The 27,495-nt window shown below is 39.5% G+C and overlaps 1 protein-coding gene across 5 annotated transcripts in view; it reads right to left on the reverse strand.

The window, feature by feature from the left end:
- The window catches only part of FRMD5 (FERM domain containing 5), a 286,582-nt gene extending 271,071 nt beyond the window's left edge, over positions 1-15,511 (reverse strand). For all 5 annotated transcript variants that reach the window (XM_037151903.2, XM_037151914.2, XM_053666287.1 and 2 more), the window contains exon 1: positions 15,210-15,511. In XM_037151903.2, the coding sequence (XP_037007798.1) occupies positions 15,210-15,311 (102 nt within the window). In that variant the 5' untranslated portion in view covers positions 15,312-15,511. The remainder of the gene's footprint in view (positions 1-15,209) is intronic.
- Positions 15,512-27,495: the final 11,984 nt, after the last annotated feature.

Raw genomic sequence — 27,495 nt, forward strand, 5'->3', positions numbered from 1 at the left:
GAAGTCCAATATTTGCATTTTTTAAGAATATTCTTTACAATGGGAACACAAAAACACTACTGATATGTGGACAAATTTCTTGTGAACCATAGTATGTGTTAAAAGAGAATAGAGGGAGATCTTCTATTTGAGCCTCCTCATTTTACAAATAAGTGGTTAAGTTGCATCTGAGAAGTTGTTACCTGCTGAAGGCCTCAAAGTTAATCAGTCAGACTTTTAACACAGGACTCCCTATTCCCCCAAGTCAGTGTTTTTCTATTGCACTATAATGCCTGCTTCATCACAGAGCAGGAAGAAGGTCATGCAGAATCTCAGCTCCCCCAATGACCACCTATGCGATATTAGGCATGTTATTGAACATCTCTAAGCTTTACTGTATTCATCTGCATTTAGGGATAATAATATTTTCTATTAAGTAGGTAGGATTAAATAAGAGTACACATAAAGTGTTTATCACAAAGCCCAAAACACAGCAAATGCTCAATAAAATTTTTAATGGATCAATTTACACATACAATTAAAATATGTAATATAGATATTACACAATAATGGCACCATGTTATAATATGTGTAATACATCAATACCTTCATTTTTATTATAACTATCAGAGAAACATTATGGGAGAAGAATGGGGAATAATAAAAAAAATAAGAAGGCAAAAACATACTACCAAGATATCTCTAAACCTTTAATTTATCTTTTTATTAGGCTATCAATGACTTTATTGTCAGGAATCTTACATTAAACTTATAAATAATTAAACAGGGAAAAGAGAGAAACCTAACCCTTGTTCCCACCCACTGAGCTACACCAGCCAGGGCCTTACGTAGTTTTGAAAGCAACTGGATCCTAATCAAGTGAGAAAACTTTCTGTAGTATTCTGAACCATATTCTAACAATATAATAGGCATAACTGCTCATAAAAACTAATTTAATCACCTTTTAAAACTGTTTATTACATTATAATTATAGACTCACAAGATATTATAAAGTTAGAATAAAGAGTGTTTCATGTATCCTTCACCCAGCTTCCCCCAATGTTAACATCTCAAATATAACTATAGCACATTTCAAAACCAAGAAATTGATGTATAAATTGAGATAAAATTCACATAATAAGATTACCACTTTAAAGTATTCAATTTAGTAGTTTTTAATATATTCCTAGAGTTGCACAATCATCACCACTAACTAATCACCTTTTAAAGTCACTATAACATAACTCTAAAGAATGAAAGAAAAGTTGACGTGTTCAGTTTTTGAAATCTAATTAGCTCAAGTCAGAGGTAATTTTACATTTGCTTTATTAATAATCCTCTTTATCACAAGTAGCACTTTCATTCATGCACATCCACAATCAACTTTTATTAAGCCCCGAGGTAAGACCTTAGATACAAAGATTTAATCTCTGCCTTTCAAACAGTTCACTGTCCAGAGGGAAGCAGACTTGTAAGTAAATATTTATACTTCACTGTGGTAAGTGCTATAATAAGGTCCCCCAAGGCACTGCCCAGCAACACTGGGGAGGGAGTCCATGCTGGAATACGGAAGTGATCTGATGAGAGGCTGGTGATTCCTGCAGCAGGAGAAAATGTATATTCAGGGTGATAGGAAACGAAGCTACTATTAAGTAGGCAACAGGAAAAACTTGAGGAATTTTAAAAAGAAATGATCAGAGTTGCATTTTGGAAGTATGTGAAAGACAGGGATGGGCCCACTGCTCCCGAAGAGGGTAAAACCTAGACCATCTGAACCCTGTATCTGGCAAGCACGAATGAGAATCAGGAGAGGCAACATAGGAGGCTCTGATGCCTGCCACCATTGAGGCTACAGTAGGAAGAGGAAAACTGAATTCACTGAGAGCCTTATACCTCAAAAACACCTCAGCACTTGTAGCTTCTTGCAAGTTCCCATCTTATCCCACCTGACAGAAGTCTGACAAAGTGAGGGGTGGATTCAGTTCTGTTATGCTCCAATAAAACCCTGCTGGTCATTAAAATATTGGCATATATCTCTATCTTCAGAAAAGAGCCCTAAGAGGCTTTTCCTCTCTCCCGTGGGATCACTCTCAAACCTATTTCCATGATTCATCACTAAATTGTATGTGACCCAGCAGAGGGACCTAGACCCAGCTCCAGTGCACTCTACCAGAGACTTGGTCAGTGAGGTATTCATTTGTGACTCACTGATGGCTGAATATTTTAAATGTCATTCCCACATGGGGGGCAAGTCCAGAGAGCTTCCTTAAACCATTAAGCCTCTAGTATCAAACACAGCTGCAGCAACAGAAAAACAGATCTCCAATATCCTTTCATTATCCCCTACCTACTTCTCCAGATTGTCCCTCCAGATTCTGACCAAGTATTTCTGTTTTGGCCTTATTTTACTCCATCCTGACTGTTTCTCTGATTTCGATCTTTCGTTTCTCCCTTTAGTCAATTATTTTCAGTCTCCCTCCAATTTCGCTAACAGGTGTCTGCAGCAAAAACTTTCCTGGCCATGAATGGTCACCAAGTCTACTCAATTCCTAAGTGCCAGGCCTGAAGTCACAGTAGACATACAGTCTCATTGGGTCTATTCGACCATTAAGAAATAATTGCAAAAAGAGTTAACAGAAAATTCTGAACATATAGTACTCAGTCCAGACCCAAGATGCCACTTTATATAGATGTTTGTTTGTATGATCACTTTAAGCTCCAATTACAATATACAACACTTTTGTGTTAAAATTAAAGGACATGTATCGCAGTATTTTCGTGTATATTTACATAAGTAATGATTGAACCTTTTTTAACACTTCCTACCACCACCAACATAAAAGGTATGGTCATCACACAAAGAATATGACCATAAGCAAAGGTATAGCTTATTAGTGATGGCAATTAGAAATGGTGATAAGACAACTTTAAAAAAAAAAGAACAAAAGAAAAATAAGAAATGGTGATGAAAAATGCATTAAATGTGTGGCCCAAGGTATAAATTAGCATAAAACAAATGAAATAATAAGAAATGAACAGAAGAGCTACTGTGTCAGAAAAGATGATAGGGACTTCGCATCAAGATGGAGGAATAAGTAGACATGCTTTGCCTTCTTATGGAAACACAAGAATCACAACTAAACTCAAAACAAGAAACACCCCAAACAACCAGAAAACCAACGCAGAAAACTGCGTGGAAGTCCAACAACCAAGGATTAAAAGAAGCCACATTCACACAGACAGGTAGGAGGGGTGGAGACAGGAAGCTGAGCAGGAGACAACCCAGTGCAGAGAGGAGGTGTCAGCAAATGGGTGATCCCCCATTCACATGTGGTAGATAATAATTGGGAGGGATACCTTGGGAGTGAGAGATCCCAGCCCCAGGAGAGACCATGCAGCCTAGGGTTCCAGTGCCAGGAAGATAAAGCCTCACAACTTCTGGCTGTAAAAAAACAGTGGAAATTGGGGTGGCAGAAGAAATGGCTGTTTTCTCAGGAGGGTCTGTTTAAAGGGACTGCATGGTCCTAGAACTCACACAAACCCACCCACTGTGGGAATCATCACCAGGACAGCAGCTACAAGAGCTCCAGTCACATATGGGAAGTGGGTGAAGTGACTGGAAACAGGGGAAGTGCCAGGCAAGCCTCCAGAGGCCAGGCAGTGGCATTGTCCCCTCTCCGACCCCCTTTCCACTCAACAGAGCACCACAAAGTGGTAAAGCAGGTTGCCTCTCACCCTGGCAAATATTTAAAGCCCCCCCTTTACAACTTAACAGGTGTGCTAACAGGGAGTCAAAGCAAGTCTACAAAATACACAAAAACAAACACAGGAAGGTTGCCAAGTTGGGGAGACAAAGAATTATGGCCCAAATGAAAGAACTGAACAAACCCCCCCCCAAAAAGAACTAAGTGAAATAGAGATAACAAATTTATCAGATGCAGACTTCAAAACACTGGTGATCAGGATGCTCAGAGAAGTCACTGAGTACAGCAAACACTTAAGGGAAGAAATAAAGTCTACACAAAGTGAAATAAAGAAAAATCTACAAGGAACTAACAGTGAAGGAGAGGAAGCTGGGGTTCAAATGACAATTTGGAATATAAAGAATAAATAAACACTCAATCAGAAAAGAATGAAGAAATTAGAATTCAAAAAAACAAGGAGACTATAAGGAGACTCTTGGACATCTCCAAAAGTGTCAACATATAAATCATAGGGATGCCAGATGGAGAAGAAAAAGAGCAAGAAATTGAAAACTTATTTGAAAAAGTAATGAAGGAAAACTTCCCATATTTGGCAAAGGAAATAGACATACAAGTCTAGAAAGCACAAAGAGTCTCAAATAAAATGGGCCCAAAGGGGCATACACTAAGACACATCATAATTAAAATGCCAAAGGTTAAAGATAAAAAGAGAACCTTAAAAGGTTCTGCAGCAAGAGAAATGCAGATAGGGTCCTACAAAGGATTTCCCATAAGACTGCTAGCTGATTTCTCAAAAGAAAGTATTTTCTTTTCTGGCAAGAAGTATTCAAAGGATAAAAAGCAAGGACCTATAACCAAGATTACTCTATCCAGCAAAGCTATCATTTAGAATAGAAGGGCAGATAAAGTGTTTCCCAGACAAGGTAAAACTAAAGGAGTTCATCATCACCAAGCCCTTATTATATGAAATGTTAAAGGGACTTATCTAAGATAAAGAAGATAAAAAAGATGAACAGTGAACTCACAGTTATTAACAACCACACTTAAAACAAAAGCAAACTAAGAGGATAGTTAGATCAGGAGCAGAACCATAGAAATGAAGATCACATGGAGGGTTAGCAACAGGGGAGTGGGAGGAGGAGAAGGGGGGAGAAGGTACAGAGAATAAGTAGCATAGATGGTAGGTAGAAAATACATGGGGGGAGGGCCAGAATAGTATGGGAAATATAGAATCTAAAGAACTTGTGACAAATGGACATAAACTAAAGGGGGGAATGGTGGGGAAGAGGGTGTGCAGGGTAGAGGAGCATGAAGGGGGAAAATGGGACAACTATAATGGCATGGTCAATAAAATATATTTTAAAAATAGATAGGGGTGTTAATAAAAGTATTGGAAATGGGAGAAGCCAAAACTTCTGTGTACAACCCAAGGACATGAACTGAGGGCAAAGGGTTGCTGGAGGGAAGAAGGGTGCTGGGCAGAAGGAGGCACAGGGGAAAATATTGGGACACCTACAAGAGCATAATCAATAAAATATACTTTTATAAAAAAGAAAAGATGGTAGAAAATAAAATTGTGGAATCTAGGAAGTAAAGAGAAAGTAGTTTATCCACGTCTGTGGATAAACTATATAGAAATAGTCATTTTCTTTCTACCAGGAACTAAAGGATACTATATTAGATAGGTTTTATGAGATTAATAGTAGGAATAGTCCATAATATTTTATAATGACACACTAAAAAATCTAATTTGCAGCAGGACAATATAATATCTCTCTTAAAAATAATCAGATTGTAAAGTATACCCAATATTAAAATTGAAATATGAGTAATGTGTTCTCCTTTATTATAAAAGTTATTAGAAAACAATTCTTAGATGTGCTTTCTATACTGTGGCTATTCATTTAAATAAGCTTATCTAAATTATCCAAGGTATATTTAAAAATAAGCAGAGAAACTATCAATTTTTTCATATCAGCTATGCTGCTTATGAAATCTGATACTACATTGGTTGGTTCAATATCTTATGTCCTGCAGCTACACCAAGCAAATTCCTATTAATTTTTTTAAAAAAACCTATTTCCCATATATTGAAATCTAAAGCTTAGCATAGATTAAAGAAGTTGCTAGAACTGCCTCATGTTTTGATCAGACTTTTATCTCTTGACAACCAACTTCTGAGTGGCTTCCCAAATAGTTGATGGGATGTTCTGTTGTACAGATGAGTGTGTACCATAAAACTTCAGGCTCAATATGCCTCAAAACATCCCAGACATTATTGCCAGTCCAGAGAGTCCTCTGGCCTATAAAACCTCCACTTCCATAACAACTCAGGGGGATCATTTGGATTTTTCTAGAGGTAAAAATCTGAAGAGGGCAGGCTGATGCCTTCTCCAGCCTAAATTACCCCTACAAGTACTTAAGATCCTTAGGTGAAGTGATTAATTCTTCTCCCTCGCGTTGCGATCAATGTTCTTATCTACTTGGCTCATGTCAAGTAGGTTCTTAGTAGCATCTCCTGCCTAGAGATTTTGGAATCCATTGGGACTCCTAAAGCCAACTCTTCCACTTAGGTGTCCTCAAAATAAGGCTGGGACCCAGACTAGAGGCTCGTGAATTAAGTCAGGTTATAGAGAAAGAAAGCTTTGCACCTGCCTGGAGGTGAAGGATAATTTGCCTGACTGTAGAGTTGCCTGGATGAAATACTAGACTATGAGGGTTCATAAGGATTGGCCTTTTTCTACTACAAGTTCAATGAAAGTGGCCAGACATTTGAGTGTGCCCTGGGGCATGCTGTTTTGATGTACCACTATTTCTTTTAGGTCTTGGGTATGTGGGCCTTTGCTAATTTATCTGGCTCCCACAATACTATTTCACAGCAAGCCTCCTTAATCTCTCCAACAAAGTGGAGTGCCTGTATTGTCAGTCATTCCCCTATTCATCAGTCTTTAGACTATCCCTTCTTTTTCTCTTTTTCTGAGCAAAATAACCTATTAGCATTGGCATTCTGCCGAACACCAATTGCCCAAATGCCAAGCAATGCTCTCTTGGAGGCTCCCATTCCCAAAACTCTAGCCTGGCATTGTTTTGAGGGCTAAAAGTGCACCCTCTGTAGGGCTGGGAACTTCAGAGCTGGCAGGCCTCGGCTCGCTGGGGAATCCAAAGCAGCACTTCTTCGTCCTCCAGCAAAGCTATTTTTGGTGGCCAGTTAGGTTTAGGAACAGAGATGCTAAGTGCACCTTTCAGGGCTCTGTGGGTCACATTTCCTAACTGTTAATGCACAGTTTTGGTGGCACAGTATTGGTCAAAGGATTATCAAACATCAGCTAAGTGTTGTAATTGGATACCCTCTTTTTTGGTTAGATAACTAAACTGATGCCAGAGATGAGGTCTCTCGGAAATGAAATTCACATGTAGTTGCTGCAGTCACAGAATGAAGATTGATACCTGATCTCACTTTTCGTTATATGGTGCCATTGCTTTATGAAGAATCTTAATTTCTGTTATATAGTTTTGGAACTAGATTTAATTCAACATCAGCTTTAGGCATTTATTTTAGTTTAGACTGACTCCTCTGAACATGTCAAGAATGATTAAAATTTGCTGACAGTAATTTTCCTTGACTAGTAGATTTCTGTTGTTTGACCCAACTTCACCAGAGTAAGTCAAATAAACATAGTAAAGGAAAGACTAAGTATATTTGGCTTTACATTTTTAGCTCTTCTACCTAGAAGTAGCCTGCTGTTACCTCAGCCTGGAATGCCCTTTACCCATCCCCCCCATAGCCCATTTTCTGCTTTTGGAACTCTTTCATGACCTAGTTCAAATTTTACCTCCTTTGAGAAATGTTTATTAATTTTGAGTCCCCCACATTTGCACAGCCACAGCATATCACCCTGTCTTAGCCCTGAATTGCAGGATGTTTTACAGTTTGCTATTAACATGTTTGCAATCCCTTGGCTCTCTTAGGGGCTTTTACTCCTTCCTAATCCCCCAGTGCTTTGAGTCATGACGATTTTCTTGAAAATCAATATACAAGTGTAAAACAACACATGGTTTTTAGGTCAGGAAATACAAAATTAAAACTAACCAATAAATACAAGAGCATCAAACAGGAATTATGACCCACTGTAGAATCTTTAGAATCCTGCCCACTTGAAGAGAGGTATGCATATCTGCAAACAACCTAACTTTTACCTTACAAGGCTAGAAAATCAGTTAAGGTCATTGGAAAGAAAATCAAAGGTTAGAAATGTGAGATTGACTCTTGAATTCTTCTCCCTTTTTATATCTAGTCAAACAATAAGACTCATCAACTTTATCTACTAAATATCTATATAACCCAGTAGTAGTGATTCTCAAACTTCAGCAAGCATAAGGCTCACCTGAAAGACTTGTTAAAACATTGCAGAGCTCTATCTCCCAAGTTTCTGATTCACTAGGTCTGCAGTGGGTTAAGAATTTGCATTTCTCACAAGTACCCAAGTGAAACTGATGGGGCTCATCCACAAACCATACTTTGAGAAGCCACTGTTTTAATCCATCCCTTTTTCTGTTCCCCTTGCCTTTTACAAACTTCACAATTTCTGCAAGAGTTGTGGCACAATAAGATGGTTCTAAAAAGGCATAATAGCTATGTTTGGTCCTGATATTGAATGGTTTCCCTTGGTGAGCAGTGGCCGCCTGAGGCTTTGAAATTATTCTTAACATATAGGAATGAATCCTAAAGCATTTCTGGAGTGGTATAGTATCTCTAAATATGGACCAGCAGATGAGGCCATGGTTAGACAGGGAGTCAGAAGGACAGGAGAGATAATAAAAGCTATAATCACTGTCAAAGGGGTGTTTCTGTGGACAAGTGAATGAAGCTATTGTACACAAACTCAGTTGTTGCCAAGCATGTGGCCTAATTATTTTTGCCTGTATGAGCATGGCACGGAAGGATCTCCTTAGAGGACCTGATTCATACAAGTTGTGTTTAGTTTGACGTTAGCAAGCAAAAGCCTGGAGAGTTAGTTTGAACCTAAGAGTCTACAAGTTCCTGCCCTCCAAATCTGGGATGTGATACGATTAGGTTGGAAAGATCACGATGGTAAAACACCATTCTTAGAAACAGTACATCAATTACAACTGGTGACAGACCAATGCAAAGGCTCTATTTTGCTCAAAATATTGACAACAATAATGAGGATCACAGGTGGTCTTGGGAGGCAAGAGATCCATAAGTTAAATCTAGAGATTGTCCTCCCACAGAAACTGTTCTCCCTAATCTATCTTTGGCTCTACCTATATTTAAAATGTTTGTAAAAGTTCGAAAACTTATACTGGTCACCAGGTTCTAGGATCGTAAAGGAATGAAAGACCCAGCTAAGATGGACATAGAACAAGGGGTTTTGCTTGCTTAGGGAAAACACTATTCCCTCTGCAACACAGGACTGGAGATGCTTTAGTACTCTCTATATTTCTCAGCTGCATGAGAAAACCATTAAGGTGGTTGGCCTGAGCCCCAAAGGTCAAAGGCCAGAGAACAGAGGAGCAAGAACTAACACCTGACCTCCAGGAAAGTAGCTCCCTCCTCCTAAGCATCACATAGGTGAGATACTGAAGCTGAAAGACTACGGCCAATCTTCCATGATATTCGCATCTGTTGTACAAGTTCTGGTGAGACACAGCTGAAGAAGAGTGACCCTCACAAGGGTGCTCCATGAAACAGGATCTGCAGAGTCATACAGAATGTTACAGATGAGGCTATCAGAGAGAGAGGATCGAGTCAGCTTAAAATAGACATAATTAGAAACAGGTTAAGAAACATGGCTCACTTCCTGTTGGGCAAAAGGTTAGAAAATGAGTCTGTGAGGAGAGCATTTTATGTGATACTGACTTAGGGGAAAGGAGTGAAGGAGGTTTATATGGCCTATACTCAGTTCCTTAATTCTGCCAGACCTCTACCGCTCCACAACGCACTGCACTACACAGTGTTCACTTGACCTAAGCCTTCGAAACCTGCAATGATGAGAGAAGAGGGACCCAAAAAGCTTCAAATTCCACAAGATAAGTTAAAAAAAATCATAGGTGCTCTGCTAATTAAACAAAAGATAATTGCAGAAAATTATCAGAGACCTCAAAGGCTCCATAAAGAACCACACTTACATACCATACTTCTCACCAGGGAGAAGGGTGCTGAGCAAAATGGTTTGGAAATGCATGGGCTAAAACTACAAGGAGGGTTATACAATTGTTAAAAAAACGTTTATTGTTTTCAAGTATAAGACAGTTTAGTGTTGAAGTTAACACTGCGATCATGCAGCACAAACTAATCAGAACAAATATTTATTGAACTATAGCTATGTAAAGCTCTGAACTAGGCCGTAAATTCTTAGGTCTTAAAAATTAGTTCTTTTAGTCTCTCCTTTATAAGTTCTAAAGTATAATCTACCTGAAAATAAAGTTCTTAAAATAATCCAAAATATTTTAACATAGTAATTATTACATCACTGGTAAATCACTTCTAAAATTAATGCCTTGCTTCCTCTTATTTTGAGTTACACATTTTATTTCTATACATAAACCACTACAAACACGTAATAAAAATGACTACTTTTTGTCTTTAGGTTGTATGATGTTATTTTGGCAAACATCTCTCTCTTTTTTTTTAAGTATCATATTAATGACAGCACAGACATGATAAACAAGCCTCTGGACAATGTAACAAACAGAAGACTCAAAAACCACATGCTCTTTTATTTCACACTATGTTGAATTGCCTCATCTAGCATATTCATTCCAAGTATTTAATAGAATGCAAATTCATACAAATAGCGTTGGGTAAAATCTGCTGTGTTGAATGCTTCTAGGCTTCTCTTGGATGCCACTGCCACTTCCTTAAACAGTAGTTTTACAAATAGAAAAAGAATAAGAGCAAAAATACATGTCTGGAATTTACCTTCTGTACAAAAAAGGGGCTGATTTGCCTTCATTTTATATAATAAATGTTTTTACAAATAAAGAAATAGAACACAAGTGCTGTTAGGATTCTAGAAGGCTAATTTTGGAACTATCTTGGTATCAAGAATTAGTGTGACTTGTTATTATAACAGAGACCCTGAGACAGCATAATTACTTTTTAAAGCAAAAAATTTTTTAAAAATTCATGAAAATACAACTGCTTTATGTTCTCTTCTGTGAATAAAATTATCCAAATTCTCTAATAACATTCCTTTTGCATTAATGAAACCAAGGACTCCACTCAGCAAATATGAAGCGGAAATTCTTAGAAAAGACAAGTCACAGTCTAAGCAATAAGTGCCCCTCTAAAGCTAAAAATTTGGTAGGATAGAAGGAAAGCAAACCTGAACTCTTAAAATTTAAAGAATAATTCTAATAAAGATTCCAACCACCCCAGCCTTGGATTTTACAATTTCATTGACATTTATCTTTTAAGGGAACTCGTAGCTTACGTAAAACACTTCTGTCTTATTTTTAATTTGCATAGAATTAGGCACAATTTAAATGTATTACTCTTTTTAAATGTTCCTTATTATGTGTACTATTTCCAAATAATTTTCTCTTTACTATGAAATAAGTATTAATATCCCCATTTTATAAAAGAGGAATTAAGATACAGACAAGTGAAGTGACTTAGGGAGTCAGAATGGATAAAGAACAAAGATGGGACTTAGAGACAAAAGGATCCGGAATTAAATATAACTATCCGCTAATTTTGAGCAAGTCCCTTCATCTGAACCTGTCTCTCATTTGTGTAATGAGGATAATATCGCCTACCTCTCAAATGGTTGATATAAGGTATAAGCAAAGCACCTAGCAGACAGTCTTACACAGAGTTAGCCATGTGAGAAACATCAGCTCTGCCACCAACCCACAATCCCATTTTCTTCAGCTGGTACAAGGGATACAATGTTGTTGTGAGGTACGAGAGATAATACAACACAGGTAGAGTGCCTGACAAGTACAGGGCTTAATACATTTGTTCTCTCCCTTAATATTCCTTCCCTTATTCTTACCTAGATCCCACAGTTAATAAGTGGCTGAGCCACAGTCAAATCCAAACCTTAGCTCCACTATAGAATTTCCTCTGCACACACACACACATTTTATTAATGGTAGTACCTTACTTAACTTCAAAAACTAATTTAACCTAGCTGTTTAATCAGTAGTTATTTCAATATGTTCCCAGTAAAATCAAATTCATTTCTAAGGTAGCTCTACTTTTCAATAATCACAAAAGTGATTAATATTTCTGACTTAAAGTATGTATTTTTAACATATTTCTACTGGCATTTATAAAACATACATGATTAATATTTTATAAACTGTTATAAGCCAAAATATAGTTAAAAATCTATTCCTTAGGATTTTATGTACCTCAGCATTTATACGACTTAATTCATTATGCTGAACTCAAAGATACTAGGTAGCTTTTTCATTTTTCCTATTTTTCTCTCAAATAAAATAACAAAGTAAGGGAGTAAATGTGGTAAATAAATATAGATATACATAAAATGAAACAGATGTGTGAAAAATATGGACCAGATCTGCATTTATGAGACAATGACCTTCAAAACTGGCAGGGAGCTATTAACAATGTTCTTCACAGGGGAGCAATTATACGCGTACTACAACCCTCCTATGTGTACGTACTTTCATTTCTCATGGTCTACAAACACATTTGCATATCACAAAGAATAAAAGAATAGTCTGGTAACTTTGGCAACCTTCACTGAGAGGATATAAGGCATTTTGATCACCTTAATAATCACATCCTAAGTGCCAGATCAGTATGACTGCTGCAATATGAAAGGACAGACCAATACTTCTGACAGAATTTCCTACAAATGTGGCTATTACAACTCTAACCCTGTGATACATTTCTGATTCTGTACTACTCTAAGTGGTCTCTAATTATGTCAAGAAGCACTGAAATCTTTCTAAAATACAGACTTTATTTAAACAAAAAATATGGCATGTAATACTTTAAGAAAAAAGAGTTCAAATTGTCACCAGATTTAAATATACAATACTGCAATTCCTAAAATGTTGGGAATATTGCTTTAACCTAGTAAGTGGCTCACAGTTTCTTTCAATACTGATTTAAAAGACCCCAAGCCCAGTATTTTACAAATAAGCATACACACAGACACACACATAGAAATGCATAGGAAAAGTTTCTAAGAAAAGCTCAATGTCTAAATGCTCAGACAAGCTATATAAATAAAATGCTAATTTCACATAAGATACTGTCTTTTCTTACATTTCCTCATATAGGTAAAAGCAAAAGCAATTCACAATAATGGGGCCCCAAAATAACAATATTACATATACTTTAGAATTCCTGTGTTTTTTTAGACTTAATGCAAGAACCACAATGCACAATCATTAACATGTCTAGACAGTGGACACTCACTATTGTATGGTCATATTTCACTAAGCTTAATTTTTAAATTTATTTCCAATTTTTCTAAATTTTTATAACACTGAATTATAATAATGTAAAGTAAGACCATCAGGAAAATAAACACAACCATATAGTAAGCATAATTCCAGGAAGTCCTGCTTAACTTAAAAACAGTATTTTTTCAATGGTAATAAAACTACCCACAACTGTAATACCAATCAACAAACTTTAAAGTTTCCACTAACTGGGAAAAAAAAAAACAGTTGCCTTATTGTAATACCTTAAAACCATAAATTTACCACTAGCAAAATGGAGAGGTGAATTGTGTTTCATTTTTACTTTACACTTTGGCATAAGTTAATGATCTGTCCTAGAAATTTTATTTCACCGCATGTATACCCCAAAAGTATTTTTAGGACTCATGAAGTCTAAATCTTGTACTGCCCTTGATATTCTATTGTGTAAATGTTTTAAATTTTAAAACAAAAAGATAAATACTTTAAAAGCTCTATACAGTGTATTCACATGGTGAAAATGTCAACTCCATGTTTTCTCCTCCCCCACTAAAAAGCAAAAAAACTGTATGTGACACATAAAGATACAATAGAAACAAAAAATAACGTGCCACTTATTCAGTAAGGAAAGAAATACATAACATCTCTATCATATTCAACTACAACAACCCTTTCACTTGACGGCTAGCATCTTTATGACTGTTTAATCTGTACTTAGGTGGCCTTAAAAAGAGATTTTGTTCTCTTTCTCTACCCTCACGGATCTTTGGCAGCAGTCATCACTTATGCCCAGAGCTGGTTTTAGTGGGGGGCGGGGGAAGGGTAGTGAGAGAAGGCTGAACTGAGCACGCAGTCAGCAGAGGCAGCTGCTCTCATACACTACCCAGCGTCTTTCTCCCACACCGCTATTTTCCGCTATTGAGCACTGTCAGCAATAAGTAAATTAATTAAATAAATAAACTAACTAAAATAAATAAGGTGGGCGCAGGGAGACAAAGAGGGTAGGACCCAAGGCAGACAGTTTTTGTCCCCCACATCTGAGGCGAGAAGCCCTCTCTGATTGCTTGCTGCAAATAGGGATCAGGTGAGACCCCTCTGGGTCCAACTCAATTTGCTTCTCCAGAAAGAACAGTTTCCGCCAGAGAGAGCAGGATCCACCCGGCTGCTGAACTACACACCGGAGCATTGTCAATGTTTTTTGTTTTTTATCTTTGACTTTACAAAGGAGGAGGGAGGGCTGTGACTGCGTTCCTGGGAAAGACTACTACTCGTTACGTGCCACACAGCAGTAGTGAAGGAACATATGCCAGGGGTTGTAAAAACCCCTTCAAAAATACCAGGTTGTGTAGAAATGCTGTGCAGCATTATCGTATTGTTGGCGTTCTTTGTAAGTCACTGATTCTTTCTCGCCACCGTCAACCCTCAAATAGCTGGGACTTGTTGCCAAATCTTCACCTCACGCCCCCCAGAACTGCCCAACAGAATAAGATTTGGGGAGCGAACAGCGGGAGGGGGACTAGACCTTTAACACCCAGAGGGCTGGATGGGTTCCCTTCCATAGGCCACTCTGCATGGGCTGCGCGTTCAGTTCTACCTTCGGAAAGCTCTGACTCAGAAATGCTGGGCGGGAGGGGGGGCGGTGAATTATGACACAGACCATTATCCTTCCAACCAAAGAGAGATAAGAAAAGCCTGCTGGCCGTCCTTAACGGGCCAGAGAACCAAAGCTTGCGTCCCCCGACGGGGCGGCCGGGGAAGGAGCCTCCAGCCCTGCCAGCCTCCCTCCGGACGCCCGCGGAAGATGCTCCCAACCTGGGCTGGCTCCGGAAGCCAGGATGGAGTACCCTTACCCCGGGAGAGAGCAGGGAATAAGTTGGGGGTCCAGGACGCAGGGACTTTCCCCATGGAGGCGCCAAGCGCCCAGTGCCCGGGCCCGGACAGGGGCTCCAGCAGAGGCGCCCTGCAACCCGGCCGTCCTCCGCAACCAGGGGCAGACAAAGCTTCGGGGTGGGGAAGCCACTCTGAGGTAGCAGTCGCGGGCCAAGTTGGCCAGACTCGGGTGACGCGGGGGTCCCGCCGGCAGGGCGGCGCGGCACTGACCTGGATGGTGCAGGTGTACTCGCTGTCGTCCAGTAGCCGCACGGTGCAGCTGTACTCGCGCTCCAGGCTCCTGCTGCTGCCGCTCATCAACCTGCTCAGCATCTTCCCGCCCGCCCGCCCCCGGGAGAGACGCCGCGGTGCTGCGGACCCCGGAGGAGGCGCCACTCAGCCCGGCAGCTCCGCGCCGAACCCGGGCACCTGCACCATCACCACAGCCGGGTTGCCGCCGCTGCCTCCTGCTGGCCCCGCTCCTCCTTCTCCTCTTTCTCCTCCTTCTCCACCACCGCCTCCCCCAGCCCAGAGCAAACGCCGCACTCTATCTCCTAGGCGCCCCAATGCTGGTGCCCAGCTCGTGGGGCGGGGCCTCGACCGGAGGAGGTCCAATGGGAATCAGCGCGGCGGAACTGAGTGGCAGACAGTACAGCCAGTAGATATAGTGGGTTGGAATGATGGACAAGTTGGGAAAGCAATCACGGGAGAGCAGTCGGAAAGAGCCAAACTGGACCAGCCCTCTGGCGTCTGGAACTGGGGTCTCTTTTGCTCCGCCGTTTCTGCAAATGCTATTTCTCCTCCCTTGAGCAGGTGTGGGCACTCGGCTGGATCCTCGCCTGCTGTTTGGAATATATTGGGCTGTGCTTCAGAGGCCAAGTCTTATACTCTGCAACGCCACGGTTCCCGCCCTCTCTCTAGCTGGGGAGGTGCTAGATCACAATCCCCGCACCTGCAGAATGCAGGCACCTTCCGCTCTGGACCAGAAAGCTGCCCCCACCTGCACTCCATCCCAAGTCACCCCGACCAACCTCTCTGCCCTAGCCCTCTTATTTTGGAGAACAACTGTTTACAGAAATTATTTAAGTAAAAGCTGGATGGTTCGCAGAGGTTTTTAAGCACCCAGGTTTAATCCCTAGAAAACCCTTCACTCTTAACAACCTTTGCCTCCTTCCTTTTATTTTCAGAAGACAAAAGGAGAGTGAAGCGTCGGCAGGGAGAGTCAGCAGGGAGCACAGGAAGTGATAGATCAATTCCCTGCACCTTTAAAACTAGAATTATGTCTTCAGACTTCAACAAAACACAAAGAAAAAAATCATCTGCCCTCTGTGATCCCACATCTAAACACCTCATAATATTTACGAAAACTTCACTAAGAGATAATATTCTCCGTCAAAAAATTTTGATGGAAGGAAATGCTGTAAAAGAATTATCAACACAGGACATTAATGTTATGATAAATGTTAAGTTAAACATAATGAAATATGCATAATTTCCTATTTTTATTTAAACTGTTCTTGTTTATTTACACACATAACAAACATGAAACCCTACAATGCCCTAAAAATGTACAACCTCTAAAGTATGCTTTTTCCCTAGTATCTTTGGATTCAGTATTTCTCCCAATTTATTTGCTTAGGACACTCCTCTCACCCTTTCTGTTATCATGTCAGTAAACTGGATTGCTTTTTAAATTACTTGCATTCTTCCAGTAGCCTTCAATAGCCATAAGAGGGGTTCCTCTTGTCAATAGAATCCTGGAACCTAGAGCCAGTGAGTCAAATATTCTAACCATAAAACTAAGTGCGAGCTCTTCTACTCTGTAACCCTAGCAGGCAGCCTGATGCCTAAAAAAATTGGAATCCAATAAATGTTTGTTCAATAAAGTAAATGGAATTGATAATTATTTTACAGTATCTAAATCCCAGGGGAAGATCAGTTAAAAAAAAACACTAAGAGAATTTCAAGAAGATCCTAAAGATGAATGAAATTATTAATATGCCAAAGTGATATTGTACAAAGCTCAGCTTTGTTGTGTCACTGAGAGACGATAATGAGATTTCAGACAGGCAGAACTTTTGTTGAAGAAAAAGTGCTATTTGTTATAGAATCTATAAGAGCAAGAAAAAAATATCCCAGAAGCTAGAGGAAGACCAGAAGTGCGACGGTAGGGAAGTGTCTTTAACAGCTTATGCAAATAAGCAGCTGTTAGAATAAAAATGCAAGCAACATGAATTCAGAAAAACTCTAAGGAAGTGAATGCAATCTTTTTTTCAAAGTATGACCATAGATGCAATCAACAGGGATGAGACTAGCTGCTAAGCCAATGCATTAAGTAACATTACTGCTCAGCCTAAGAAAATCATGTTAGCTTAGATGTTCACCTCATTAAAAAAACATAGTAGATATTTATCCATATTTATGCATAATATCCATAAAAAGCTTCAAACTCTCCCTTACTCTCTGATACAGGACATTTTGTGAAGAAAACAGAGGATGCCCTGTCTGGTGTGGCTCAGTGGATTGAGTGCTGGCCTGCAAACCAAAGGATCTCTGCACCATCCAGGTACGTACCCTCACTGGGTTCAATTCCCAGTCAGGGTACATACCTGGACTGTGAGCCAGGTTCCCAGTCAGAGGTGCACAAGAGGCAACTGCACACTGATGTTTCTTTCCCTCTCTTTCTCCCTTCCCTTCTCTCTAAAAATAAATTAAATCTTCTTAGAAAAAAAGAAAACAGAGAGTAGACAAATAATGGAAGAAAAGTAAAAATCAATCAATTTCCGGTTATGTTAGAGTCGAGGAGGAAATAAGTTGTTTGTGCTAAGCTGTTTGCTCAACCCAAGACTGCTTGCTCAAGCCTGAGTAGAAACCGCCCCCGCCCCCAGGCAGGTGTTCCAGAGAGTTAGGAATTGGTCAAAACGTATAGAGGGCTTCCATGTGTCAGGAGTTGTTGTTAAGTGCTTCACACCTGAGTTCATTTATCGCTAACTATAAAAACCCTAGCCTGTAAGCGTTAGGTGCGACTCTCATTTGCAGCCATTTTGGCACCGTGTCTCCAGACACCCCGAGAGTTCGCCCCTGCGCAGGTAAAACTTTGAAACTTTGGCCAATAAAACATCTTTGACTGCCTGACGGTCTCTGACCCTTCTTGCTTGTGAGAGCGGAATGTAACAGTTACACATATTTCTCTACAAGGCTCAAGAGCAAAAAGCCTAAGGGCAACTAAAAAGAATGGGCTCATATCAATATCAAACTGAGCAATACTTTGTTTACCTTTGTTTTTCTCAAGTCTATGGAGCAGGATGCCCAAGATAGAAAGGGTTTGTTTAATAAAAGGCCTCTTGAGGGCGGGGTGGGTGGAAGAAGGCAAAGGGGAAAATAATTGGAACCACTAAAAAAAAATAAATAAATAAAAAACATTAAAAAAAGGCCTCTTGAAAATCAGTGTCATAGCTTTCATGAGTTTTTGAGTTAATGGAGCCCATATTTAAAATAAAAGTCCCAACTATTGTACAATGACTCAGAGCTCCTCCCTTCCAAATTATCAGGGTGTCAACTCCCTTTACAGTTTCCCTCACAGTACTTCTCCAGGGGAGGTACTGTCACCCACATATGCCTAAATAACTGAACTACCCCTAACTCTGCTTCAAATGTCTCATACCCTGATGTTTGGAGACCCCGAGCTCCCTCCAACCAGTACAACCTTCAGCATTGTGTTGAGATTTGGCGGGAAGAGGCACTTCCCTCTCTTCACCAGGACATCACAAACAAAGGCCCTTCCCCTCGAAATCTCCTCACAGCCCAACTAAGATCACCATGTTATATAACAATATTAGAAAGGAAAAATAATCCAGAGTACTCTGAGGGTATGATATGGCTGCTCTCAATACCCCTGTGAACTACACACAGGCCTGCCTCAGTGTCAACATCCATGTGGCTGAAGATAGCTACCCTCTCCATCAAGAATTCCTCTGACCGTGTCTTGGGCATCAGGCCCAACCATCTTCAAACTGAGAAGAAAACAACACTCCTCGCCCAGTTTAAGGTCCACTTTCAAAGTCCCACTTTCTGTCCCAGGCGCTGCCTATCCCTAGGAAAACTGACCATGGGAATATCTAGTCTTTTAGAAGAAACTCTACCCTACACACCCCAAGGATGTGACCTTGACCTTGGACCCAATCGGGCTATCACCTTAGAATATAACATCCAACATACACACATTTTCTCACAGTTATTCAGTCTTAGTTATTCAGTCTTTACATGAAGGTCCAAGTAGAACATCAACAAAATCAGTCCAACCCTTTGCCTAATTATTTCTCCAGTAAGCAGTGAGGATCATGGCTGTCTTTAATTTCCTGAATACATTAAATCTCAGCTTTTGTTCTCCTAAAAGCAAGGACTCAAACAAGGACATTCACATCTCCACAGAAACAATATATTGACACACACACAATCTAAACCTACAGAGAGCAGGAGCAGTTCTGTTAAGAAGCAATGCTCATGCTCCACATACAAAGATTTGCCTAGCCAAATGAAGGACTCTCCTTCTCAGTCTACAGCATCTACATTCAGGTTAACGGTTACTTTATAGTTTTCCAATAGAGTCCCAACAAGATGAACACAAAGAGGCTCACTCAAGATATATCATAATTAAAATGCCCAAGTTTAAAGATAAAGAGAGAATCTTAAAAGCAGCAAGAGAAAAGAAGTTAGTTACCTCCAGGGGAGTTTCCATAAGACTGTCAACCAATTTCTCAAAAGAAACTCTGCAAGCTGGAAGAGATCAGCAAGAAATATTCAAAGTCATGAAAAATGGGGACCTATAGCCAAGACTGCTCTACCGAACAAAGCTATCATTTAGAATCAAAGGGCAGATAAGGAGCTTCTCAGATGAGAAAAAACTAAAAGAGTTCATCATCACCAAACCATTATCATACAAAATGTTAAAGGGATTTATTTAAGAAGAAGATGATCAAAACAATGAAGAAAAATGGCAAAAAAAATATGTTTCTTTCAACAATTGAATCTGAAAAACAAACTAAGCAAACAAGAAAAACAAAGAATCATGAATGCAGAGAGTTTTGACAGTTGCCAGAAAGGAGGCAGGTTCAGGGGAAAGGGTGAAGAAGTGAGGGAATTAAGAACTACAAATCAGTAGTTACAGAATAGCACAGGGTCATGAAGTACAGCACAGGAAATCAAGTAGCCAAAGAACCTGTATGTATGACCAACGGACATGAACAAAGGTGGGGGGTGACCCAAGGGTGCTGGATGAGGGGTGCTGGATAGAGGGGGCAAAAGAGATAAAATTGGGACAACTGTAATAGCATAATCAATAAAATGTAATTTGAAAGATAAAAAACCAAAGAATGCTAATTACTTACATTTAAATTGGAGGATAATGTATGACTTTGGTGATAGAAGGTATAAATTATGGCAATATATTAAAAGTGGATTGTTCTAATTTCTGGATGGGTTAAAAGGGCTAACTAAAAGGGACTGGGAAAGTCACAGAAGGATCATGAAGAAAGGAAGAAACAAAAAAAACAAGCAAACAAGAACATCAGTAAGTCAGATTTCATGTATACTCTTTACATGTTAAGTCTTCTCGCATATGGTCTTCATGTGATACAGATTAATCTGCATGTCACATGTGGTGTGTTTTCTGTCTCTGGACAGCATGATCAGGATGTGATATATTATTAGCCTGAAGAAAGCACACACTTATATAAATCAAGCAGGCTCCTGTGGTGTGGATAAATCTTTTAATGTGAAAACCAGTTTTAAGTTTAATCAATGTCTTTTAAAGTTGTTCCATAAAATATGTGTCATCTTACAAAAAGTTTGTGTTCTAATCTTTTGATTAAGTTTGTTTGACAGCCTTCCCAAAGTCCAAATTTTAAGAGACTTTTTAACTGATAGATGACTTGGGGTTATTCCAAGGGTCCTCTGGAGTACCTCAAGTATCTGTTCTCCCTCTCTTATAAAAGAGAAGATTTGGAAATTATTAGGCCTATTTTTTAAAAAGAAAGAAAACAATAGAATGTTTTCTTTTTTATTATTATTTATTTATTTTTATTGATTATGCCATTACAGTTGTTCTATTCCCCCCTTCAATCCCCTCCACCCTACCCCCATCCCCACCATTACCCCCCTTTAGTTTATGACCATGTGTCTCAAGTTCTTTAGATTCTGTATTTCCCATACTATTCTTGCCCCCCCATCTATTTTCTATCTACTGTCTATGCTACTTATTCTCTGTACCTTCTCCCCACCACTCCTCCTCCCACTCCCCTGTTGCTAACCTTCCATGTGATCTCCATTTCTATGGTTCTGTTTCTGATCTAGCTGTCTGCTTAGTTTGCTTTTGTTTTAGGTGTGGTTGTTAATAACTGTGAGTGTACTGTCTTTCTACTGTTCATATTGTTCATATTTTTTATCTCTTTTTCTTAGATAAGTCCCTTTAACATTTTATATAATAAGGGTTTGGTGATGATGAACTCCTTGAATTTGACCTTATCTGAGAAGTACTTTATCTGCCCTTCCATTCTAAATTGCAATACTTCTTTCCAGCCCCTTCTTGCCTGGAAGGTCTCTTTTGAGAAATCAGTTCACAGTCTGATGGGAACTCCTTTGTAGTGACTGTCCCCTTATCTCTTGCTGCTTCAAGAATTCTCTCCTTCATTTTAATTTTGGTTAATGTAATTATGATGTGCCTTGGTGTGTTCCTCCTTGGGTCCAACTTCTTTGGGACTCTCTGAGCTTCCTGGACTTCCTGGAAGTCTATTTCCTTTGCCAGATTGGGGAAGTTCTCCTTTATTTGTTCAAATAAGTTTTCCACATGTTGCTCTTCCTCTTCCCCTTCTGGTACCCCTATAATTCAGATGTTGGAACATTTAAAGATGTCCTGGAGGTTCCTAAGCCTCTCCTCATTTTTTTGAATTCTTACTTCTTCATTCTTTTCTGGTTGGATGTTACTTTCTTCCTTCTGGTCCACTCCTTTGATTTGAGTCCCAGTTTCCTTTCCATCACTATTGGTTCCCTGTGCATTTTGCTTCATTTCACTTAGTGTAGTCTTCATTTTCTCATCTAATTTTCGACTAAAATCAACCAGTTCTGTGAGCACCCTGATCACCAGTGTTTTGAACTGTGCATCTGATAGGTTGGCTCTTTGTCTCTTAGAAATATTGGCTCTGGGGCTTTGAGTTGTTCTGCTTGAGCCATAATGTTTTGGTCTGTTCACAACTGTTACATATGAGGGGCAAAAGCTTAGGTGTTTATCAGGGTGGGTCAACCCAGTTGCTGGCTTGTGACTGGGGGCGGGGTCAGAGAGGGAACAATGGCGTTTGTTCTGCTCTCTCTCGGATTTTGGTGTCCTCTGCCACTTCCCACAAGCAAATTGGGTCCTTCTGGTGCTGGTTCCTGAGTGGGTGGGCTTGTGTACGTTCTAGGACCCTGGGAGCCTCTCCCGGCACCTCAACCCCTGAAAGTTTTTTCAATTGGTGCTTTTAGGCTTTATTTCCCAGTGGTGGGGCCCTATGTTACATGGTCTGTCTCACTGTTTTTTCACTTGGTTTATCTGCACGTGAATGTGTGACCATGATCAGCCTGCCACCTTGCGCCCTTACTGGGTCTGCTTATTGCCACCCCACACCTGGGATCTGCCAACCACCACCTGTTCACCTGGGTTGGACCAGCAGCCACCACTTTTTCTTGCCACAACCCCTCTCCACCAGCCACCAACTGCATTCCTCTTACCGGTCTGGATGAATGGTCATTGTTGTCAGACTTCAATACAGTTCAATTTTTTGTCTGTTTTAGTTGTGTTTTTGTTTCTAAATCTTTGTTGTCCTTAATTTTGGTTGTGCAAGGAGGTACAGTATTTCCACCTACACCTCCATTTTGGCTGGAAGTCCTACATTTCTTGATTATGAGTGTCAGATGAATTACTTGCTTTACAAAATGAGATTAACATCATTACACTTCCTCCCATACTCTGTACTCCAACTGTCAATTTTTGTGGCTCATATTGTTTCTGTTTTGTCATGGTTATAGTATTTACAGCTTTAGGCAAATATATTTCCTTTAGTTGTTTAGTTTCACTTTGTGTATTCAAATGGGTTCAGTGCTTACCACCAGTCCTTTTGTCCTAGCATCATCATTCCTGTTTTTTAAATATTTTTATTCACATTCTGGTAGGTGGGATTTCTTTGCTAGGTGGTTTGTTCAAGAATGGCTAATGACCACATTATCTGAATTCTTTAACATTGACCTTTTGCCTTTATACTTGAACAAATTTTTTAATAGAAATATTATGTGTGGCTCACGCTCTTTACTTCTTCCCCTCAGAATTTTGTAGCCATGGCTCCCTTGTCTTTTTTCCTGGTATTTGCTATGAAGCATCAAAAAATTTCATCTATAGGTGATTTTCTTAGTAATTTTTCACCTAGTGACACATACTTCCTCCACCCCATCATGTTTCTTGGCTATATATTCCCACTTTTCTTTGTTGTACTCAGAATTGAGCCCAGTTCTATATTAAGGTCTCTTTCCCCTGGTACGATAGTTTTTCTGAAGAAAATCTGTTTTTAACTACTTGAAGTATGTCCATTTTGGTTTTCTTTAACAGTTGTTTTTGTGTGAAATAGATTCTTTATCTTTCGAAAATTTTGTTTGTTTCTGCCATGCTCGAAAGGTAGTCATGTCATTATATTTCATCTAGTTCATACTTAGCATGAGCAGACCTTTCAGACTTTCCATTCTCTCTAACCTGTACCAGTGTTTCCTCCCCCAGGTTAAGAGTTTGGAGTTGTTTCCTAACCAATTTTCTCTAACATGAGAATGTAAGATAAGAGGAAGAAAGGAGAGAAGTTGGGGCTTAGTGTTGCTCTTAAGAGTACTGCTCTCTTGTGAATACCCATTCATTCTAAGGGAAATAATTTCCAATCTAGAATTCTATATCCAAATAAACTAACAGTTAGAGAAAAGACATTTTAAACGTGGGAGATTTCTCAATAATTTAACTTTTATGTACTCCTCTTCAGGATGCTGTTAAGGATGAGCTCTCCAAAAACATGAGAGTAAACCAAAAAATAGAAACGCATGGTAGATTGTGTGATGTTTTCAAAATATTGCCTGCCCTCTCTATCAAGACTATAATTTTCCTTCCCAACCACTTGACACCAAACTTAGCCATTGATTCACTATGAACAATAAAATATAAGAGGAAATTGTGGTAACATTGCTTTTTCTTTTCCCAAAAGATTAACTTGGCCCAGATAAAGATCACTTCTGGGTCATGGGTCCTTATACCATAAAGTGGAGCTACAGCCAATGACAGTGAAAAAGAAATCTTCTTTTTTAGAGACTTCCACTCAAGATGGCAGCATAGGCAGACATGGCTCACTTCTTCACAAAACTCCATCAAAATTACAACTAAAATGTAGAACAATCATCACTTAGAATCATCAGAAATCCAGTTGAATGGAAGTCTGACAACTACAGAATTAAAGAAACCTCATCCATCCAGACTGGTAGAGGGGTGCTGATGCAAAACAGTCTGGTCCCTCACACACACATGGTGGATAAAAACTTGGGAGGCATATCTTGGGAACAAGGAATCTCAGCCTCATATCAGGCCCCCTAGCCCTGGGTTCCAGTGCCAGGAAGAAAAGTCCCCACAATTTCTGGCTTCACAAACCAGCAGGGATTGAGTCAGTGGAAGAAACTGCTGGATCCCAAAGCATTTCTTCTTAAAGAACCCACACACAGACTCACCTACTGAGACTTACTCCCTCTGAGCTCCAGCACTGTGGTAGCAGCTTGAAGGGCACCAGTGGCATAGAGGAAGGAACTAAAGTATCTTGTATTAAGGCAAGCAAAGGCCATTGTCCCTTTTCTAAACTCTCCCCCAACAGAGCCAGCAAGCCAGTACCATGTCTAAGACTCCATCAACTTGGTTAACACTGTTTCGCCTGCCTTGGAGATCCACAGAGACTCTGTCCACCTAACCTATGGTCCCACCCAAGATGCTTTTCTATATGAAGGGCTGGTCTTGACTCATGCTTCACAACTAACTAAATCCTCTCAAACAAACAAGTGTCCTCAGTGAGCCCCAAGCCTGGCAATAGCCAGCCTAGATTCACAGCTTAGCTTCCTCTAGGAATCTCCAAGTGCAACACAAGCAGCAGCTATCTCAAATTGCTTTATTGTTCAAGTAGGCAGGCCCCAGAAAAACACAGGTGGAGGCTACCCTTGGCCTGAACCACCAGAGAAACCCCAGGACTAGCACACCAAGCAGACAGCTACAGACCACATCAGAATACCACCAACCTGCCTCTGCACAATTGATCCTTCATGGAGGGTCGAAGTTGAAAAATGGTCACAGCCAGTCCTTGCAGCTGACTGGCCTAGATAAATTGATCTGCCAACGGCAATCAAGGCTTAACTACATGAATAGGATGTATTCAGCCCACACAGGAAGGGCATATCTTGAGTACTCAGCTTGGGTGATAGGGGAGGCTATGCCAATGGACCCTACAGGATACCTACAACATTAGGCCACACTACCAAGACATAGAGTCAAAGCAGCTCTACCTAATATATAGAAATAAACACAAAGAGGCTGCCAACATGAGAAGACAAAGAAATTTGAAAATGGAAAAACAGATCAAAACTTCAGAAAAAGAACTAAAATAAATGGAATGGAAATAAGCAATATATCAGATGCAGAGTTCAAAACACTGGTTATAAGAATTCTCAAGGGGCTTAGTGAGGACCTAAACAGTATAAAAAAGATCCAGTCAGAAATGAAGGATACACTAATTGAAATAAAAAATCATTTATTTATAATTCTGTGATGCTGAGAATCATATTTATGATTTGGAACATAAAGAAAATAAATAACCAATTAGAACAACAAGAAGAAAAAAGGATCCAAAAAAATGAGAACAGTGTAGGCAGCCTCTGGGACAACTTCAAGAAGTCCAACATTGGCATCATAGGAGTGCCAGAAAGAAAAGAGAAAGAGTGAGAAATTGGAAATCTATTTGAAAAAATAATGAAAGAAAACTTCCCTAATTTGCTGAAGGAATTAGACGTGCAAGCCCAGGAAGCACAAAGAGTCCCAGACAAAATGGATGCAAAGAGGACCACTGCAGGATACATCATAATTAAAATGTTAAAGTTAAAGATAAAGAGAGAATCTTAAAAATAGCAAGAGAAAAAATGTTACTTGTCTACAGGGGAGTTCCCATAAGACTGTCAGCTGATTTCTCAAAAGAAACTTTGCGTGCTAGAAGGGATCGGCAAGAAATATTCAGAGTCATGAAAAGCAGAAACTTACAGCCAAGATTGCTCCACCCAGCATAGCTATTACTTAGAACTGAAGGGCAGATAATGAGCTTCCCAGATAAGAAAAAACTAAAGGAGTCCATCATCACCAAACTATTATTCTATAAAATGTTAAAGGGACTTATTTAAGAAGAAGATTAAAAGTATAAACAATTAGATGACAAAAAATACATATCTTTCAACAATCAAATCTAAAAAACAAACTTAGCAAACCAGAAGAGCAGAGACAGAATCATGGATACAGAGAGTACTTTGATGGTTGCCAGGTGGGAGGGAGGGTTATAGGGGAATGGGTGAAGAGGTGAGGGAATGAAGAAGTGCAAATAGGTAGTTACAGAATAGCCTTGGGGATGTAAAGCACAGTATAGGAAATGGAGTAGCCAAGAACTTACATGCATGACCCATGGACATGAACAATGGTGAGGGGTTGCCTGAGGGAGTGGGGGGAGCTGGATGGAGGGTGGCAAAGGTGATAAAAATCAGGACAACTGTAATAGCATAATCAATAAAATACAGTTTTAAAAAGTTTTAAAATGATGTACCCTTCAATAAAGCTGGCTTTTAAGAACCGAAAAGAAAAAAATCCTTTTTATTGTAAGCCACTAAAATTTTGGAGTCATTACTGCAAGAGAGAGGGAGAAAGAAATTAAAAGTTTAATTTTAACTTTCGGTGCTTTGTCAGAGGTCTGTATTTTTATGCATTTTGATATATATCTTGTCAAATTGTTTCTCAGGAAAGTTAGTAACTTACACTTAAAATAACATTGTGTAAGAGTGATCATTTTCCCTACATTCTTGGCAATTTTAAAAATCATTACTTACATTTTTTTTACCTGGTTCTAGTAGGTGAAAACTAGTGTCTCATAGTTTAAAATAAATTTCTTTGGCTACTGGTGAGTTTCAGCAAAAAAAAAAGAAAGAAAGAAAGAAAGCTGACTAATATATGTAGAGTCCTGGAAACGGGGCTTACCATGAGGCAGAGTGTGTAGCGAAGTCTGATCCCAGATGAATGACAGCTGTGAAGCATGTCTAGCAAAGAATCAAAGTCAAAACTGAGAAAATCAGGAGCCTCTCAGGTGTTTTAAAGTAGATAACATTGATAAATTAACTAATATGTATAAAGAAATAATGTAAAGAATACCCTTTGGGGGACAATTTGGTT

This window comes from Artibeus jamaicensis, unplaced genomic scaffold (assembly GCF_021234435.1).
Source record: "Artibeus jamaicensis isolate MK-2021 breed Jamaican fruit bat unplaced genomic scaffold, CSHL_Jam_final contig_1132, whole genome shotgun sequence".
In the NCBI taxonomy this organism is placed as follows: domain Eukaryota; kingdom Metazoa; phylum Chordata; class Mammalia; order Chiroptera; family Phyllostomidae; genus Artibeus; species Artibeus jamaicensis.